Source organism: Misgurnus anguillicaudatus, chromosome 9 (assembly GCF_027580225.2).
Source record: "Misgurnus anguillicaudatus chromosome 9, ASM2758022v2, whole genome shotgun sequence".
Taxonomy (NCBI): domain Eukaryota; kingdom Metazoa; phylum Chordata; class Actinopteri; order Cypriniformes; family Cobitidae; genus Misgurnus; species Misgurnus anguillicaudatus.
In genome coordinates, this window is record NC_073345.2 from 15,918,825 (window position 1) to 15,939,511 (window position 20,687).

At 38.2% G+C, this 20,687-nt stretch overlaps 1 protein-coding gene and 1 long non-coding RNA gene across 5 annotated transcripts; one reads left to right on the forward strand and one right to left on the reverse strand.

The window, feature by feature from the left end:
* The first annotated feature begins 1,598 nt into the window (after positions 1-1,598).
* Positions 1,599-20,650, forward strand: phka1b (phosphorylase kinase, alpha 1b (muscle)). 4 transcript variants are annotated; one of them, XM_055179903.2, is made up of 32 exons: positions 1,654-2,104; positions 2,394-2,552; positions 3,079-3,126; positions 3,435-3,603; positions 3,941-4,023; positions 5,795-5,875; positions 5,971-6,069; positions 6,179-6,325; positions 6,411-6,464; positions 6,577-6,699; positions 6,774-6,869; positions 6,989-7,096; positions 8,530-8,608; positions 10,004-10,138; positions 10,333-10,442; positions 10,535-10,679; positions 10,766-10,844; positions 10,927-10,997; positions 11,787-11,948; positions 12,024-12,100; positions 13,458-13,603; positions 13,910-14,063; positions 15,859-15,938; positions 16,021-16,099; positions 16,178-16,307; positions 16,371-16,472; positions 16,563-16,672; positions 16,744-16,788; positions 16,869-17,030; positions 17,116-17,169; positions 17,242-17,442; positions 20,077-20,650. In XM_055179903.2, the coding sequence occupies exons 1-32, from the start codon at positions 2,027-2,029 to the stop codon at positions 20,248-20,250; spliced, it is 3,540 nt and encodes a 1,179-aa protein (XP_055035878.2). In that variant the 5' UTR covers positions 1,654-2,026; the 3' UTR covers positions 20,251-20,650. The 4 variants fall into 4 exon arrangements, 3 of the variants coding, with proteins under 3 accessions (XP_055035878.2, XP_073727277.1, XP_055035880.2); XR_008637782.2 differs by lacking the exons at positions 17,242-17,442; positions 20,077-20,650 and having other exon boundaries at positions 1,599-2,104; positions 16,877-17,030; XM_073871176.1 differs by lacking the exons at positions 1,654-2,104; positions 2,394-2,552; positions 3,079-3,126; positions 3,941-4,023 and having other exon boundaries at positions 3,581-3,603.
* LOC129423578 (uncharacterized) lies at positions 5,946-6,581 on the reverse strand. The gene is made up of 2 exons (XR_008637783.2): positions 6,392-6,581; positions 5,946-6,266 (listed from the first exon to the last, which is right to left on the reverse strand). It is a non-coding gene; the product is annotated as an uncharacterized lncRNA (long non-coding RNA).
* Positions 20,651-20,687: the final 37 nt, after the last annotated feature.

Here is a 20,687-nt window from a genome sequence, read left to right on the forward strand (position 1 = left end):
GTTTGGGAAAAACATAAGTGTATTTTGCATTTAAACTAAAAATAATTTTTTTAACAAACACAAGAAATAATGCTTACTATGCTTCTCAATGTCTCAATGAATTACGGTGAAATGACGCTACATCCATAAGCCAGGGGGCGCTCTCGGGCAGAAACTTATTATGCGCTGCAAACGAAGAACCAGAAACACGCAGCTCCAGGAAATGTCTTAAGGATATATTTATATTGCTGTTCTTCAAACCTTTTCAGGTATTTTCATGATAATAAAGAATATGTATAGTGATTATGTTTGACTAGTGTTGCTTTTTCAAATGCATGTTTTAAACGACTCAAACCAACAGTGATTTCAGATTGATAAGGACTTACTGATCAAAAGCCGTAGTACATGAAGTAGCTGTGCATAATATCTGGGTGTGATGGATGGCTACAGCGTCACACAGGAAATTTTTAAATAACTCGTTTTATTTTCGGACCAGGAATACTCTTAAATCTAAAAAGAAAAAAAAAAAACGAAACGAATGGTTTACAAGTTTAATATGCATTTTGTAAAGTAGCAAATGCACACATTTAGCAATCACATAGAAATTAATGCACTTTCAGAACCCCTGGTATAAACACTTGCCTAGTTTAGGTCATCTTTTGGCGGACCACTGGGGGGGTTTGGCGGACCACCAGTGGTCCACGGACCACACTTTGAGAATTACTGGTCTAGAACAAAGCACTCACATAACCCATCTGGGTAATATACTTATGCCGCAAAAGTTAGCCTGTCTGGAACCGAGCTGACTCAAACCACTATAGTGTATGACACTTGCATTACATGTGAACAGCCCCTACGCTAATAGGATTCTGTTTCTCTCTCCCTGTCTCGTCCTCGACCCTGAGGACAATGAGACAAACAGACCCAGTTCCTGCAGCTGTGAAAGTCAACAGACCACTGATCTACTGACCATCCTTCAACGGGATGCCCAGCCGATGCCTGACCAGTGACCACCAGCGGAACAAGTTTAATTCGCTTAATTTGGGTTTTTCTCCTCCTAGGAGTTTTCCCTCTGGACTAGCCAGGAGGGTTTTTCTCCTAGGGTTTTTTTTGTCCCCTGCAGAGTCCGCCACCTTTGGCTTAACTTAATACTACTGTATACGTTACATTATTACTAAGCTCGCTTTTCTATGGTTTTCCTACATCTATTAATGTAAAGCTGCTTTGAAACCATTAACAATTGTGAAAAGCGCTATATAAATAAAATTGAATTGAATTGAACCAAATTTTGTTTTCCTGTAGATCTGTGATAGAGCAGTGCATAAGGTTGTAGGTTTGATCCCAGGAAACACATAATGATAAAAAAAATGTATGCCTTGTAATGCACTATAGTCACATAAAAGCGTCTGCCAAATGCATAAATGGAATGTGCCAAAATTGTAAACAAATATACCTCAAAATCAAATATCCAGCAAGATGCGCAATTATAAGCAGAGCAAAGCTAACATCATAGCCCACAAAAGTACATGAGAGACTTTTGGGAATGCTATTATTCTGACCAGCGTGTGTCCGACTGAAAGACAAGCTGAATATACCAGCTAGATGTTTTTTTCTCACAAGGTTACAACAAACTGAATAACTAACAACAAACAGCACACAGAAGAATAAATAACAGAATAACATGTTGCTTATATGTAATTATTTATTAAGAAAGGGTTAATAAATAATTATTACTGGAATTGCAATTTAGTATAATTATTACATACAGTATTGTGTGTTGACGCAGCACCTTTAACTGTGGTAGCTGTTTGTTGTCTCTATAAATGGCTGATATTTTAACTTACCTCTACACTGAGATTTGTGAAGCCATGGCTCTTGTCTAAGCTAGGGAGCGTAGCAACACCAGTTTGACCATTTGATATGTAACAGATACTACTGATGCCCTGTCCCTAAACGTTTGACATTTGAAACACATGGTACTTGCCCAACAACAGCTAAGGCAAGACTGCGGGTAAGATTGTCAAACTGTATTCAGAGGACAACCATCATGAGAAGTCGCAGTAATTCTGGAGTGAAACTTGATAACTATGCCCGAATGTTGCAGAAGACAATCCTCTGTCACCAGGTAAGCCTACATTCGCTCACAATCACTACTAATAATCCCAGACAGTTTGTTTTTGTTTACAAATACTCACTGTTGAGTCTTATGATTTGCTATGTAAGTGTTACACGCATTAGGGGTTTGTTTTCTTAAATTTGAAAAGGGTTATTGTGCATGACCAAATTATTTTGTTTTCCAATGTGAAACCACATAGCAAGGTCATTTATTATGCTTATCAATAAGTTTATGTACTGTAAGTAGACTAGTAGATTCTCATATACAATGACATATGGTTCCTTACATCATATTGCAGGATCCGGTGACAGGGTTACTTCCAGGAGATGAGACGTTACCTCATGCCTGGGTTAGAGACAATATCTACTGCATCTTGTCTGTGTGGGCTTTGGGTCTGGCCTATAGGAAGGATGCAGATAGAGACGAAGATAAAGCCAATGCCTATGAACTGGAGCAGGTTGGTGCATGCACATAACATAATGTATGCATTTATGAGGAATGTGTAAACATTTGTTTACATAGGTTGCCAGGTTGTCCAGCACATGAACTGTTTTGTGAATGTGTCATGCTGTGTAACTTTAGTCCAGACCTTGTCAAGTGGCTTTATTGAATTATATTTATTGTATTAAAATATATATTGCATAGCACCCTTTTTAAAGGCACAGTGCCAATAGATGGACTGTGGCACAGAGAGGGTGAAAATAATATGTCCACAAAATCGAATTTAGTATGTTTTGGTACTGTTCTAATACTTGTAAAGGGATTTTTGGGCCTGACCGTGTTTCAGACATCTCATTTTTTCTGCTCATTAGTGTTTGTGTCTCAGACACCATGTAAAATGCCAGAGGGCAAATCATTTGGCTCATGTTTCTTTCATGGTTATAGCAGATGGGAAGGATAAGGTCACGGTCCAGGCTGACTGTTCATTTTCTCTTTATCTCTTTGCATTTCGCCCTTATTCTTGTTCATTTCTGTTATTTCAGAGTGTGGTGAAACTCATGCGAGGTTTACTGCAGTGTATGACAAGGCAGGTGTGTATAGAAAACCTGCACAGATCTTTTTGTTATTCATGTAGACTATTTATATGTGATTCTGCCTGTGAAAACCCAGCTAATTTTATGATTTATATTGTTTTATACATTAAATGTGATTTATATTGTTTTATACATTAAATGATCATACATTTTTAATATTAACTGAGTAAGATCATGTCAAAGATTGAAATCAAACTTTGATGCTTCTAATCTCATCATGAAAAATATTAGACTTTAGCCTGGACTCACAGACAGTCAATTATGTACATAACGATACAATAAATAAAAATGTATTTAAATCTTAGCTTGACAAGGTGGAAAAGTTCAAGTACAGTAAAAGCACTTCAGACTGCCTTCATGCCAAGTATCATTCAGGAACCTGTGCTCCTGTAGTTGGCGATAAGGAATGGGGTCATCTACAGGTGGATGCTACCTCCATTTTTCTACTCTTTCTAGCCCAAATGACAGCATCAGGTCAGCACTCACAAATTAACAATTTGTGTATTTTATTTTACTGTTGTATCTGTAGTGTTTAATGCATGCTGCAGGTTTTGTTATATGAATGTAACAGTAAAACATGGTCTTGTGTGGACCCAGCCTGGGGATTCATTTAAGTCGTATGTGTATGAATTTATTTGATGTAAATCGTACAAAAACTTTAAAAGTGGAGTCCTTTAAACCCAAGCAGATTGTACAATAATGTACAAATGAAACTGTATACATTCAAATAAGCCATTTGGCAAAATAGTTATGAATTTGATAAGATTGTATTGGTGAAACAGCTGACTCGATTTTCATTTTTTGTTTGCAGGTCTCCATATCATACATACTCACGATGAGGTTGATATCGTTCAGAATCTGATATTTTATATTGAATCTGCATACAAAGTGGCGGTAACTAAGCTACATCTATAGAGGGTCACAGGGATGACATACTTTGTTGGCAAAATCCGAAAGCCACTCAAAAATTTCAGGACTTCCGGTTCCGTCATCCCGAAGTGCTGCATCCCAAACCGCCTACTTCCATACTGTATGTACTTCCATACTGTATGTATGTAGTATGTAAAAAGCACTACCTACTATATAGTATGGAAGTAGGCTGTTTGGGACGCAAAATGTTTTTTTATGGCTGTCAAAAGATTGTTTTTGTATAATATATGTGTGTGCACTGTGTTGCTGCGTCCGAAACCGCCTACTTCATACTATATAGTACGCGAAAAGCAGTAGGCAAGGCGAGTAGTATGTCCGAATACATAGTATTCGAAAAACAGTATGCGAAAAGTACCCGGATGACCTACTACTTCCGGTTAGATTTTGCAGTGTGCATACGATGGATACTTCACTATCCCATGATGCCCCGGGAGAGGAGTTATCCAACGAAGAAGAAACGGCATGCAACTGTTTTCGCACTGAAACGACATGACGTGAAGACGACGTATGTCACGTGATGTATCAACATGGCGGATGTAGTACGTCAGAATCTCATTCATACTACCAGGATTCATACTATACAGTACCTACTGTTTTAACGACAAGTAAGTAGGTACTTCATCTTATTCAGTATCTACTATACAGTATGCGGTTTCGGACGCAGCCTGTGTAATTATTTTGTATATATAAATACACACATGCATGTATGTATTTAGCAAACATTTACATGTATATATTTATAAAACATTTACATGTATATATTTATATTTATTTAGATTTGAATATATTTTATATTATATATAAATAAATAAATAAATAAATAAATAAATAAAAATACATAAATAACAATTTTCTTAAATTGATACATTTATGTGTGTATATAACGAGTTCTGATTTAGTGTGTTGTGATTTAACAGCAGCTTAGCTTAGCAGAGCCATTTGAGATTAGTTGGCGACTGATGTATTCCTGTGGGCGGAGTTTAGTCAAAAACTTTAATATTGACGTCATTCAACCGGGAAGTAGAGGGCTGTAGTCCAAATCGCCATTCGCTGTAGGCTTTGCGAGGGGACTTCTGTTAAAGAAAATATATTGCCTGCCAGTGAACTTTGAGCTTTATCATTTTGCAGGTATTATTTATGCTCTAAAAGCAACATTACACACCAACTAAGGTTTGAAAAATGTTTAATGCTTTTACGTGTCTTTAAAAGTGTGGTTACTAACAACTTACTTGCTAACGTTACATGGCACTACAAACGTTACCGGGAATTTAAAAGTCATCACGCGTAAATTCCCAACAATGATGGTAGTACGAGTATTTTCTTAACAGGGAACATGTTTTAAATGTGTTTAATAAAGTTTGAAAAGCTGTCGGAAGCTTCGTGGTAATGATGTTGATGCCGCGATTCGTATAGGTTCGCTTTTCATTTCTAGTAACTTAAACGCATTTTAACTTCAAAATTCATAAAAGTTGTGTTCAGCTGTGAAGAGTATCTTGATGGACAAAACGTGTAAGTGTCGTAAACATTTGTTAAACACAGAGCTTATTTTTTGCAATAATCCAAAAGTCTATGGGAAAATTAATGGGCTTTTTTGTGAGGTAATTTACAGTAACCAGTGTCCTGCTGACTTCCGGGTTGGCCTACAGAAATGCGTCATCCCTTCTGCACTCTATTCTAAAATTATGCCAAAATCAATGAAGAGATTTCATATTGTTTAATGTTTTATTCTTGTCAGGATTTTGGAATGTGGGAACGAGGAGACAAAACGAATCAAGGCATCCCTGAGCTTAATGTCAGCTCTATCGGCATGGCAAAGGTAAAATGTTTAGGTTGTTGGTATAAAATTGCATAAATTAAAGTATCAATGCCAGTGAGATAAAGCAGCATGATTTGTACTATGTGTTTATTCAGGCAGCTTTGGAAGCTTTGGATGGACTGAATCTTTTCGGTGCCAAGGGTGGTCCGGAGTCTGTTGTACATGCTTTAGCCGATGACATTCAGCACTGCCAAGTAATAATCTTTATATCACAGACGGAAGAGAGCATCCATAGTCCATATAATGAGTTTTTCAGCCATCCAAATAATAAAACCTTCTTCTCATTTGGGTCATTTACACCAGTCTATTCTCAGCTCCATGCTTCCAAGAGCCTCCACGTCTAAAGAGGTAGACGCTGGGGTCCTGTCAATCATTTCCTATCCAGCATTTGCTGTTGAGGACATTGACATTGTTAATATTACCAAAGAGGAAATCATTTCAAAACTACAGGTAAATACAAGGTTTTTTTCAGACGTGGACGAAATTAATAAATAAATATAAAAGTTGACATACTACCTCATTTACTGTCCCATAGGGCAGATACGGATGCTGTCGCTTCCTTAGGGATGGACACAAAACTCCCTGCGAGGTATAAACTAAGCTTGTCCAGAAAAACATATAAGTGCCAGTGCATGGCATCCTTTTAACTGAAGCGTGTGGAGTCGGTCTGTAGTACAAACCACACAAACCTTTTTTCCAAGGACCCCAATCGATTGTACTACGAGTCATCAGAACTGAAGCTGTTTGAGAACATCGAGTGTGAATGGCCACTCTTCTGGACGTACCTCATCCTGGATGGCATTTTCATCAACAGTCGTGAACAGGTGCAGAAAATTAGCTATTTTACTGTAAATACCAAACTACAGTTTGATCAGAGTTTCTTTCTTCCCTATTAAAGGTGGAAGAATATAGGGAGGCTTTAGATGGCATTCTCATCAAAGGAAAAAACGGATTACGTTTGGTCCCTGAGCTTTATAGGGTTCCTCCGGATAAGGTACCATACGGTTCGACTCTACTTAATTCTTTGAAACACTGGATTTTGTACTATTGCAAAATAACTTTGTGAGATTTGTGGTTCATGGACTTTCACCCTGTATGTGTGATTTAAACTAGGTTGATGAAGAACGTGTTAATCCACACACTGTTGAGAGAGTGCCAGTTGGCAAGTGTCCTCTTAAATGGGGCCAGTCTCTGTACATATTGGGCAACCTGCTGGCAGAGGTACAGTATATTCCTTAAAAATTGCTCTTTGGTTACGCTGTGCTGCAGTATTTTTCAATCTGTTCCTGTAGACTCTGACACTTCCCCTAACCTTCACATTTAGATGTCTTTTCAGATTAAACACAGCTCATTCAGGATCTGATCTGGGTAACCATCTGATTCACATGGATATGTGTAAAGGTTTTAAAAGCAGAATAATATAGGTTATGAAATGTAATTACAGAGTTACTTTATTTACTATTTTTCTTTAAAAGGGTGGTTCAATGGTATTTCATGCATTCTGACTTATTAACACAGTTATAGAGTTGTTTCCTCATGCTAAACATAGGCAAAGTGGGCGTGTTACAGAATATTTCTGTGCCGAATGCACTTCGTCAGGGTTCGTACAAGTTTCTGAACATTTTTTTTGATTACGGGTCCAGCTGACGTTTCAGGGGTTTCTATACGTATCACTTCTTTTTATGGGCACTTCCCCTGGAAAACCCCGCCCACCCGTCAATCAGTGGGAGACTAAAACTTACAAACATTCACATCACGGGACAGCTTTGTTTAATTTCAAAACTCAACAATGACATAAAAGAGGAAGTGTGTTTTAGATGTAAGGAGAAGAAAGTCAACCTTATGAAAACAATGGATATAGTTTATTATCCGGAGTAGCAGCGGACATTTGCGTGTGTGTTTGATGCGCTGGATTTCATTGAAAAGTCCGAACCGGGTCATGAGTTGCATGCGGTAAGTAAGACTTCTGTCTTATGTTGTAAATAGGCGCGTACATATTATATAAATGACAGGAACATGTAGTGAATCATAGGTTAAAACAGTGTTGTATAGTGTTGCATGACTCGTACTCGCTCCTCCCGCGGTAGTAACTCCTTCTTCATTTTTTCGTATGTTATTGAAAAGAATCTGTAATCTTTCTTTTGTAAATCTGATTAAACTAAAGACTCTTCAGAGATATAAAGGATGTAATACTACTCTATAGGTACTCCAGATTAACATCAGAAATGCAGAAACGAAAAGGTTGTATTCATAAATACATTATTATATCAAAATATATGCATATAGTGATACATTTTGCCATATTGTTGCACAACTGTGGTTTCCTCATAGTCTTTTCTCACAGTCCCACCATGGTTTATATTTACATGCTTTTTAAAAGTCTTTTAGTATTTATAAAAAAAAAGAATATATATAATTTTGAATATATGTATTAACACTTTACAATAAGGCTGTACTTGTTAACATTAGTAAATGCATTAGCTAACATGAACTAGCAATGTGCAGTATAGTTTTTCAGCATTTATTTATCTTTGTTAATGTCAGTTAATGCAAATACAGTTGTTTATGTTAGTTGTGCATAAACTAATGTTAATAGCTATAACTTCTGATTTAAAAATTATGAAACTCAGTTGCTTGTTTTTTGTGTGTTTTAGGGTCTTTTAGCACCTGGAGAAATTGATCCTCTTAACAGACGCCTGTCCACTGTCCCCAAACCTGATGTTGTGGTTCAAAGTATGTGTCATAGCCTTCAATGTTTGACCGTTGATCAAGAAGATATGTGTTTGAAGTGTTACTGTACTTTCCGGACTATAAGTCGCACCGAAGTGTAAGCCGCATCATTAAAAAATGTGTCATTAAGACGAAATAACATATATAAGTCACAGTGGACTATACGTCGCGTTTATTTAGAAAATTATTTCACAAAATTACAGCTGAAGAACAGACATTTAATCTGGAAAGGCAAGTTATTCAACTAAACAATAGCAGACCGAACAGCAGGCTGAATAGATGTCTGTACGTTAAAGTAATATTATCAGTTATGTAAGGGATAATCCACGGCTAGCCATTAAAGGGCTTTAAGGCACGACGTAGAGGGGAAGAACCACGTCGTGCATTAAAACCCTTTAATGCATGGCTAGCCGTGGATTATCCTGCTTATACCTTAGTTATTTGCCAAGTTAAAGCTTTAATTAATGTTTACAGTGTATTTTTTTAACAGACGGGTAAATTTGACTGTCATTTTCTTAAGTTAAGGCTCGCACTCCGTCCACTTTAAATAAAGTAGTGCCATGATATTGCTTTTATTTAAATGAATTATCACATTTATTAAAATTCATTGTTGAGAGAGAGAGAGAGAGAGAGAGAGAGAGAGAGAGAGAGACGCACTTTAAAGAGAGACGCGCTCACGTCTCTCTTGCTCGCTCTCTCTCTCTCTCTGCAAGTGTAACTGTGTTGGTTACCAATGTTTATAGTAGCGGATTAATTTCTGTAATCAAACTGACTGGAACTACCTGTGAATTACACGGTTTTATTGCACACCTTCCAGCCAATCAGAATCGAGTATTTAAACAGACCATGATATAATTAAACGATAAACCATAGCATACAGAACTTACCTAGAAGGTTGAATAGGCTAAATTAACCGACCAAGCCAACTAGCCTGAAGTTCGCATACTCGTCATTCCACATTACTCTATCCATTGAATTACATAAATACAGAAGCCGCATATGGCGGACTCTTGCGTCTGTAGATGGTAATGTTGTCTCTTGCCTTATAAATGTCAAAATTAATGCATACTGACTAACAAAGGTGCACCGCACTATAAGACGCAGCACCAGCAAAGTTCAAAGTGAAAAAAAAAACGCAGCTTATAGACTAAATTACATAAATATGTTGATTCAATACTATTTAATCCAAAAAACTTTTTTACTTGTTAATTTTAGTTTAACTCAAAAAGATTTCTTCAGACAAATGAATAACTTATTCAGTGATGACTTATTTTTTTCAAGTAATTGATTAATGTGTTTAATTGGTATTATTTGACTATTCAGCATATTTTTATTAGTTCACATTTGATTCTACTGTCTCATATTCACACTGGCAGCTTCCGATCTTGGTGTTTTCAGTGTCTTTCCTGGCAGAAAATGAGGAGATTAAGCAGCTACTGCAGAGCCATGGCATTGATTCAGAAACCCTGGAGGACGTTCACCCAATCAGAGTTCAGCCCTCCAGAGTTCTCAGTCACATCTATGCCAGACTAGGTGAGTTCAGCATTAACTTACACACACGCACACACACACACAAACACACATGCACGCACGCACGCACGCGCACGCACACACACACACACACACACACACACACACACACACACACACACACACACACACACACACACACACACACACACACACACACACACAAAACTGGCATGTAATGTCTGCTATGGTTTCAGGGCGTAACCAAAGATTGGGTTTGACTGGGAGACCCTACCGACGAATCGGTGTGCTTGGGACATCAAAATTCTACAGTATTCGCAACACCATCTTCATATTCACACCTCAGGTACTGTATGTCAGTTAAATCATGTAAAATAAATCTACTGATGATGAGGATTAAAATAAGCTAACTTGCAAACTAACTTGTTAAACATTCAGTTTGTAGACCACCATGACTACTATCTGGCTCTGGACAATCACATGATTGTGGAGATGCTCCGTAACGATCTCTCTTACCTTTGTTCTCGCTGGAGGATGACAGGACAGCCCACAGTGACCTTCCCAATTTCACATGACATGCTTAGTCAGTCAACACACACGATGTACAGTACATGCGCAAATGTTTTTTTGTCCAATTTGGAGACTTATTCTGTTTTTGTTCATTTGTAGCTGATGATCGCGAAGATATTGATCCTGCTGTTCTGGCCACCCTACAAAAACTCCAGGATGGTTACTTTGCAGGAGCAAGGTAGTGTAGGTGTAGGTCAACCTGTTTAATATTTCTCTCGTACCTGAAGAGCACCCAAAACAAATGAGTTTTATGTTTAAAGGGTTAAGACTGGAAAACTTTCTGGGTTTCTTGACACCTCCTGTTGTGCTCATCTAACATTTATGGACTGTGGTGGGTGAGATATGCAACTAAGTGTGACCGGCATGTTTTATTAAAGGGACACTCCACTTTTTTGAAAATAGGCTAATTTTCTAGCTCCCTTAGACCTAAATATTTGATTTTTACCGTTTTGGAATCCATTCAGCTGATCTCCGGGTCTGGCTGTACCACTTTAGCATAGCTTAGCATAAGCTATTAAATCTGATTAGACAATTAGCATCACGCTCAAAAATGACCAAAGAGTTTCAATATTTTTCCTATTTAAAACTTGACTCTTCTGTAGTTACATCGTGTACTAAGACCAGCAAAAAAAATTAAAAGTTGTGATTTTCTAGGCAGATATGACTAGGACTATACTCTCATTCTGGCGTAATAATCAAGGACTTACGTTGCAGCAGGCGCAATGATATTAAGCAGCACTCGAAAATAGCCCGCTTGGTTACTTTCAATATTGCCCCAGTGACAGCTAGGGACCTTTTTTTGATATTTTATTTTTATATACTCACAAAGGTTTTTGTTTGCATGGATTAGCCAGCTTTCATGGCATCCTAGATGTCTTACTGTCTTCTATGTGACATTTTGTGTGCAAATGTCTTCTGTGGTTTTCAGGCAGTATGTGTACTTGCATGGGTGCATGAAGAGGCAATTTTGTGATAGAGAGCTGAAACCGCCATGATACTTGCATGTATTTACACGTGTCCCACAAGCCAGTGGTGAAATACTCAATTACTTCTCAAGAGTGACAGAAGACGTGCTCAACCCTCTCAGGATTTGATTTAACCGTGTTGTGTGTATGTGCAGAGGTGGACGATCTAGCCGTGTATTTGGATCGGCTTCTGGCCGTTCCTCAGCAGACCTCCATTAGCACCACTGAAGGAGGCCTGAACCGCTTCAGGGCCGCAGGCAAACAGACTCTTGAGATTGTGGCTCTGGTGCGAAAAGCCAGAGAACTCAATATACACAGTGAGTATACACACACTAGTGTTTATTTTTTGGCAGACGCACCCAAACAGTGATTTTGTTGTGATCTTTTCACAGATGTGCACATGTACCTTCCTTCTAAACTCTTCAGGTCTCCAGCACCAAATCTGAATTTGCCTGATAACAAAGACAAGGTAAATATGCTCATAGTTTCTGTTTATAGTGTTCCTGGAGTTCAGCTAGTAGAGCATTGAGTTAGCAGTGCAAAGGTCATACGTTTGATTCCCAGGGACCACTCATGTAAGGATTTAACGGGCCGTTTAATTATTTGAAAGTGATCCCCTTTGCGGTGCTTTGCGCCGTGCCATATTACCACCTTGGGTGGGCATTATGTATTATGCAGTGTCTTAGCTAATTCTTTGGTAACTCTGGGATAAGCGGAATAATTGACGGCAGGCTGTTGAATTAAAATAATGCACACCCATAATGCGGCACGACGCGAAGGACCGGAGTCAATTATTCAGCTTATACCACAGTTGCCACAGAAATTGCTACGACATTGCTCTGGTGGTTATCTTAAAGCTCACGTAACACACGCTGTTTCTGCATTTCTGATGTTAATCTGGAGTACCTATAGAGAAGTATGACATCCTTTATATCTCCGAAGAGTCTTTAGTTTGATCAGATTTATAAAAGAAAGATTAGCTTTACCGAATCTTTCCGATAACGTACGAAAAAATGAAGAAGGAGGAGTTATAACACGGGAGGAGCGAGTATGAGTCATGCAACACTATACAACACTGTTTTAACTTATGATTCACTACATGTTCGTGTCATTTATATAATATACACGCGCCTATTTCCAACATAAGACAGAAGTCTTACTTACCACGTGTAACTCGTCATGACCCGGTTCTGAAAATCCACCGCATCAAACACACACGCAAAACTCCGCTGCTAATCCGGATAATAAACTATATCCATTGTTTCCATGAGGCTGGATGTCTTCTCCTTACATCCAAAAACACACTTCTTGTTGTGCCTTGTTGAGTTTTGAAATTAAACAAAGCTGAGTGGCGTGATAAGCTGTTAGCAAGCTCTAGCGTCTCCCGCTGACTGACAGCTGGGCGGGGTTTTCCGGGGGAAGTTTTCCGGCGGAAGCCCATATAAAGAAGTGATACGTATCGAAACCCCCTGAAACGTCAGTTAGAACCGTAATCGAAAAAAATTAGCCGAAACTTGTACGAACCCTGGCGAAGTGCATTCGGCACAGAAATACTCTGAAACACGCCCAACTGCGGTTTTGACACTTTGCCTACGTTTAGCATGAGGAAACAACTTTATAACTGTGTTAATAAGTCAGAATGCTTGAAATACCATTAAATCCCCCCTTTAAGACATTTGACAGGTCAGGTGTGCGTTTATAGAAAAATAATGCATACCCATGGAACATTTTTCAACCAATCAGAATAAAGCACTGTAATACACTGTAAGTGGCTTTGGATCAAAGTGTTTCAAAAGTGTCAAATTTTGTTTGTTTTCACTGATAAGGTTCCAGAGAGACAGGACATTTATCCAATAAACCTGCCCAGAGAAGTGAATGGAGGGATTGACTATCCAGCTCTTGTGCAAATGCTGAAGCAAAGCCTGAACATGCAGGATCAAGCTGACATTCTCTACATACTGTTAAAAGACAAGTGAGACCCACTAAAACCATTAATGTTTGACTGTTAACTTCATTCAGTATACTGGAATGCTCAATAATTTTATTATGGAGGTGGTGTCTTTAAATTATATACAGTACACTGCCGTTTAGTTTAGGACCAGCTGCTCAGTAATCTTATCATTAGATTATGAGACGTTAGCCTGGATTTCATACTAGACAGGGTCACATATGTTTGCATCATTTTATTTTTGTCTACAAAAGTTGATAAGAAAAATGTTTCACTCAAGACATTACAGTAGTATACAACATTGAATTTAAAGTGATTGTCATTTTTAAGGGGAATAGAGTGGGACACCCGGCTGCATGGGAAGGGTTGGACGGTACGACGCCTCCTGAGCAACTTGTATGAAAAGGCAGCTATGCTAAAACACTGGGGTCTCATCCGAATGATCTCTGGGATGCTACGCAAGAAAGTTGAAGAGCTGGATGCTGTAAGTTGTTGGTTCTTATGTGTTAATGGCTACATTTTTTTTTTTACATAAAATCACCATACATAACATAAAGAACATTGTGTGAAGATATATAACCTTTAATATTGACTGAGTAAGGTCATGACAAAGATTGAAATCAAAGAGTGAATTGAAACTTTGACGCTCGAAATCTTAATTAGATTCAAATGATTCCAGATTTTCACTTTAGGTACACCATGGTGTTCTTTAAGAATCTATTTGAAGATTGTATGCTTTCTTTCAAATCTTGTATTTCATGCTTTAAAAAAATGGACATAGAGTTCCCCTTCTGTTTCATTTCACGGCTTTTCCCTCTGAGGTTCAAATTTCATAGAAATTCAGTTTTACAAAACAGTAAACCACTAAAAATGACTTTAGCTGGGTTTTCACAGACGAGATCAGATTTCATTGTATATTTAACTTTTTTTCTCATCCACCTGTTTCTTGACGTAAATGTGGGCGCCACCATCTTTTGAGCTTTCCTGTTTATGACTTCCGGTGGGCCACTAAAGCTAATGGTAGTCTATTGCGAAGCACACAAGTGTACCGTTTTGACTGGCTGTTTAATGTTTATTATGAAATCCAGGAAGACCGGCATAATTTGTGCAGTTAGGGGTTGTCATAATAGCTAATACAGAGTAAATCTCTACAAATCATTTGTTTTAACCATAATCCATGTACAAGAACTGAATGTGTATGTGGTGCACATGCAATCATGATCTGTATTTACAGATACATCCAGTAAAACCTTTCATAGAAACTACCAGAAAACAATAAATACAATAATTGTTTAAAAACAACTAATTTTATGCAGATAAAAATATGCTGATTTAGCTCATTAATTTATTCTGCTACTATATATTATTACAAAAATGCGATTACAGTACAGAATATATACAACATAATCTGCTTAATGTTTATAATAGTTCATAATGTGTTTGCGCGTACTTTTGTTATGTTTTAAATGAAAAGGCAAATACTTAAGTAAGCAAATAAATTCATAACTACGTTAAAACTGCAATTCGGACCTCTCTTCCGATGGGCGCAAATTCAAAATATTTGTTTGGGGTGTCGTGTGTTGCTCGTCATGTCAAAATATGTGTTCATTGCATCATGTGAACCATGTGCATCATACGTTATTTTAAAAAGCTCACGTATACAAAAAGACACTAAACTCTGATTACACATGAGATTGAGTATCTGGCAAACGCAAGTGTCTCTTTTATCATAACCCCTTTGAAGCGTCTGCAGCAGGCGCGTATTTTGACACGACATGTGATGCACATAAGTTTACATGGCGCACCAAACAAATATTTTGAAATAACAATCGACACACAATGGGCTAAATACATGCTGTGACGATCTTCGCATCGTGCACCCCTGGCGGCCACTGCCTTCAAACTATTGGGAGTCCACTATATGAAGAAAAATCTGGAATGTTTTCCTCAAAAACCTTCTTTTCGACTAAATAAAGACATTAAAGGCCACGATGTTTGAAAAACGCTTTGGAAAAGGAGACGGGCCGACTACCAAAACACACTTATAGCCAATCAGCAGTAAGGAAGGTGTCTACTAACCGACATCCTTGCCGGGTTGCGTATGTGTGGGGCGGGTCTATCAACTGAAGGTCCAGATTCTATTGGGGTAGGGGCGTGTTTGTTTAGGTGATTTCAAATATCAACATTGGCTTTCAAACACCGTGGACTCCGCCTTTAATATCTTGAAAAGTTAACATAATGAAAGTGTAGTAATCCATTAATATAGTTTTCATTAACAGGCTTGTTCAGATTTGCTAGTTCATCAGAAACATCTAACAGTTGGACTTCCTCCTGAACCAAGAGAGAAAACGATTTCAGCGTAAGTTCAATCCATCTACACAAACACACAAAGCTCACATTCATGTTGATTTGTTCATGCTATAGTGTTTGTCTCCATACAGCCCAATGCCTCCAGATAAGCTGGCAAGGCTTATTGATGTGGCCAGTGAGCATAACCTCACCATTGCTATTCTCACTCAGGTCAGTGTCACATTGGCACATTTTTGTTTCATCCTTATCTTGTAATATTCTTTGAACACTTGTGCGCCTGCTGGACAGGAGATATTGGTGTTCCTGGGAATGATCATCCGTACCCAGCCCAAACTCTTCAGTGAGATGTTTCGTCTCCGCACTGGCCTCATTCTTCAGGTCATGGTGACCGAGCTCACCCATTCCCTTCGCTGTTCAGGTAAATCTTGAGGTACAAATAGAAAAGCTGTCACTTTATAAAGCATGTATCATTCTGTCTTAGGTGAGGAGGCTACAGAGAGTTTGATGAACATGAGCCCATTCGAGATGATGAACCTGCTACATCACATTCTCAGTGGAAAAGAGTTTGGCGTTCAGAAAAGCAGTAAGAATATCATAATCTATTATATAGCGTACCTAACCCATAAGGCTTTGCTTGTTTTTATGTGACCATGAGTTGTATTTTCTGTCTCAGTGCGCTCAACAGGGAATGTGGTCAGCTCTGCTATCAGTATACAGGACAAGAGCAAATCTTTTAAAACTGATTTAAAATCCCCCACTAAACATGGGGGTACCATCAAACTGGTAAGAAACCCTTTTTATTGTTGGTTATATGTCTGCTTTAGGTATAATAACTCTTACTCTGTGTGTTTTAGCCTGTCCCACTTCATTCCCTGGATATTGAAACTATTGAATCAGGGGTAAGTGTACCAGAATCAGTTTGTTTATTATTCAAGGCCCAAGTCATTTGGGGTTTCATGCTCATCTGGTTGTGTTCCAGAGGTACAGACTTCCACCCATCGCGTCATTTCAGGGATCATTAGGTGCTAGTGTAATGCGCGACAGCAAACACGGCCAATGGCTTCGTCGCAGACGTCTAGATGGAGCTCTCAACAGAGTCCCTGTTGGTTTCTATCAGAATGTCTGGAAGATTCTGCAGAAGGTGGGTAAGGGGAAACATAATGAATCCAAAGGTTTTGTCTTACAAGTGCACGCTTTTAGTTTGTTTCTTTTCCTTTATTCAACAGTGTGAAGGGCTGTCTATTGAAGGTTGTGTACTTTTATCCACAACCACGAGAGAGGTATCTAAAATGTGCTTATATGATCATTTACAAATGACCAAAAGTTATATTTTAGTACTGATGGCATTTCAGATGACTCCAGGTGAAATAAAGTTTGCCGTGCATGTGGAAACCGTGTTGAATCGCGTTCCCCAACCGGAATATCGGCAACTGTTGGTGGAGGCCATCTTGGTGCTGACCATGCTGGCTGATATTGACATCCAGAGTGTTGGTGGTGTCATTCAGGTGGAGAAGATCGTACAAATGGCCAGTGATATGTTCTACAATGATCAGGTCAGCTCCACATCCAAGCTTATTTGCCACTAACTTACGTATGAAGACAATCTGTAGCTGGGATATGAAGTCCCATTATTCCCATTATGAACTGTTTGTCCATTCTTGAATATATGAGGACCACAATGGAAATAAGCCTGAGGCTTTTTTGTGTATTTTTATCCTCGACAGTTTATTTTAAGATGTGTATGAACAGGTCTTTTGGGCTTGATTGTATCTGTTTTAACTTTTATTGTCAAATAAAAACAAACAAAGTCTATGGTATTTTGTGAGAAGATTTTAAGAGTGTTCAGCCTATGTTGCAGATGTTTTAATGTTCTGAAACATGTAATTAAAGGGACAGTTCACCCAAAAATAAAGAAAATATGACATAATTTTTCGCACTTCTTATTCTCAGTCTGTACGTCTTTCTTAAAACACAAAAGATACATTTAAACAAACTGTTTTACAGAGCATGTTTTGTTACTAATTGTCTCATACAATGACTTGTTTGTCCTCTGACCAACCTGATCTCACGAATTTCCGTGGCATAGTCACGGAATTTTGTGCTCATTTTTCCGTGGCATTCTCACGGATCTCCGCATTTTTCCGTGGCCCTGCTACGGACTGTCTTTTTCCGTGGCATTCTCACGGATTGGTTACTCAACTGTTTTGTCCTATTTTCTTACCATTTTAGCTTCGGTTTAGGGTTAGATTTACATGAAATTACATCCCTACCCAAACCCAACTCTAACCCCAACACCAGGCGACAATTGTTTAAAGTTTAGAAAATATAAAAGAATAAATCAGAAAAAATAGTATAATAGACCAATAGTTAAAGTGACATACTAACGCAAACACCAAATCTAACCCTAAACCGAAGTGAAAATGGTTTGAAAATAGGAAAAAGCAGTTGAGTAACCAATCCGTGAGAATGCCACGGAAAAAGACAGTCCGTAGCAGGGCCACGGAAAAATGCGGAGATCCGTGAGAATGCAACGGAAAAATGAGCACAAAATTCCGTGACTATCCCACGGAACTTTGTGAGATCATGTTGCCTCTGGCAGCTACTGTAGCTTCTCATTGCGTTTTGCAATTGACCTATGGCTAAGCCACGCCTCCAAACGCGATGAGCCAATTACAGTGCACATAGCAACCCAATACACTCAGACATTCTTTCCTTCCACGTCCATTGAAATGCATTGCAGTTAGTCAGTTTTCATACGTTATTATATGTCTTGTTCTTTTAAGTTTAAAATGGTCAAACGGTGTGCATGGTGTACATGCAATTCCGACATTAGGTATCCCGAGAGGCTGGGCGACGGTGTGTAATTTAACCCTTTCCCCAGCCACATCTCAACCGAGATAAGTGTCTGCTTAATCCAGATTAAGTTATGCAGTAGACCACAACACCAACTAAACATGGATAAATTAAACAAGGATGTCTACATTTGTTTTAAGCGAAGTCAACAACGTATTTGAACGTTATCTTTAACATCTCTAACGTAACGTTAGTCTAACATTAGAAAACGTTAACGTTAGCTTCTAGCTGCATTGTACATCATGTAACTTAGCTTCATTAACGTATCTGTAAATAACCGAGATAACAAATGTTATTTGTTATATGTAATAGCAATGTTGTGCTGAATGATTCATGTAAATACTGTAGTGCTAAACTAACGGAGAGGTAACTTACTCTTGGTAAAGATGGTAAAAAGGCTTGTCCTCGAAATGTATGCTGAAGCTTTTGTCGAACTTCTAAAAAATATGTACTTTTTAACAACACTTTTTAACGACACTCATTTTTTAAAAATATGCTTATTTTCCAGCTTCCCTAAAGTTAAACATTTTATTCTTACCGTTTTGGAATCCATTCAGCTGATCTCCGGGTCTGGCGGTACCACTTTTAGCATAGCTTAGCATAATCCATTAAAACTGATAAGACCATTAGCATTGCGCTAAAAAACCCCAAAGAGTTTAGATTTTTTCTATTTAAAACTTGACTCTTCTATAGTTACATTGTGTACTAAGACCAACAGTAAATTAAAAGTTGTGATTTTCTAGGCAGATATGGCTAGGAACTATACTCTCATTATGGCGTAATGATCAAGGACTTTGCTGCCGTAACATGACTGCAGCAGGTGATGTTACGTAGTGCCCGAAAATAGACCCCTGCTATTGAAAGTAACCAAGGGGACTATTTTTGGCTGCTGCGTAATATCTTGCGCCTCCTGCAGCCATGTTACGGCAGCAAAGTCCTTGTTTATTACACCAGATTGAGAGTATAGTTCCTAGCCATATTTGCCTAGAAAATCACAACTTTTAATTTTCCGTCTGTCTTAGTATACGATGTAACTACAGAAGAGTCAAGTTTTAAATAGGAAAAAATATCTAAACTCTTTGGTTATTTTTTAGCGTGATGCTAATGGTCTAATCAGATTCAATGGATTGTGCTAAGCTATGCTAAAAGTGCTAGCGCCAGACCCGGAGATCAGCTGAATGGATTCCAAAACAGTAAAAATCAGATGTTTTAACTCTAGGGGAGCTTGAAAATGAGCATATTTTCCAAAAAAGTTGAATGTCCCCTTTAAGAGTGCACAGTTCTGTAACATAACTGAATCTCATGACTACAAAAATCTGTTTTTTTTTCTACAGAAAGAGCTGGGAGCAGATGAGTTTCTGCTGGAGAGAGATCAGTCCACTGGTATCTGCAGGCTCCTCTATGACAGTTCACCTAGTGGCCGTTTTGGAAGCATGACTTACCTTTCTAAAGCAGTGGCTACATATGTTGAGGACTTTCTTCCTAGCGGAGCTTGTGCTCTTCAGTGAGGCTCAGAGATTCACATGAATTAGAAGACATTAATAAGGCTTTTGATGGAAGGTAATGATTTTTATAGATATTTGGGTAAAAATGTCATTTTGTCTTAAAGAGATTCAGGAGTGTTTGTATTCAAACAGAGCGGATGCCCCATTGACTTCCATAGTATTCTTTTTTCCTACTGTGGAGGTCAATGGGGCCTCTGATCGGTTTGGTTACAAACATTCCTCAAAATATCTTCCTTTGTGTTCATCAGAACAAATAAATTTATACAGGTTTGAAATAACATGAGAGTGAGAAAGTGATGACAGAATTTTCATTTTTGGGTGAACTATCCCTTTAAGGATTTTGAACAAGGCTAGTTAAAGTGTGTAAGTTGTTAAACTAAACTGATAAAATAATTTATAAATAGGTATGTGTACAGGTTTCCTTAACATCTTCTATTAAT

Excerpts from the sequence above, each read along its gene's own strand:
- phka1b (XM_055179903.2), top strand. The coding sequence starts at position 2,027 with ATGAGAAGTCGCAGTAATTCTGGAGTGAAACTTGATAACTATGCCCGA. Across the intron at positions 3,127-3,434 it reads TGCAGTGTATGACAAGGCAG|CTTGACAAGGTGGAAAAGTT; the intron begins GTGTGTATAGAA and ends TTTAAATCTTAG. Across the intron at positions 8,609-10,003 it reads ACCTGATGTTGTGGTTCAAA|TGTCTTTCCTGGCAGAAAAT; the intron begins GTATGTGTCATA and ends TGGTGTTTTCAG.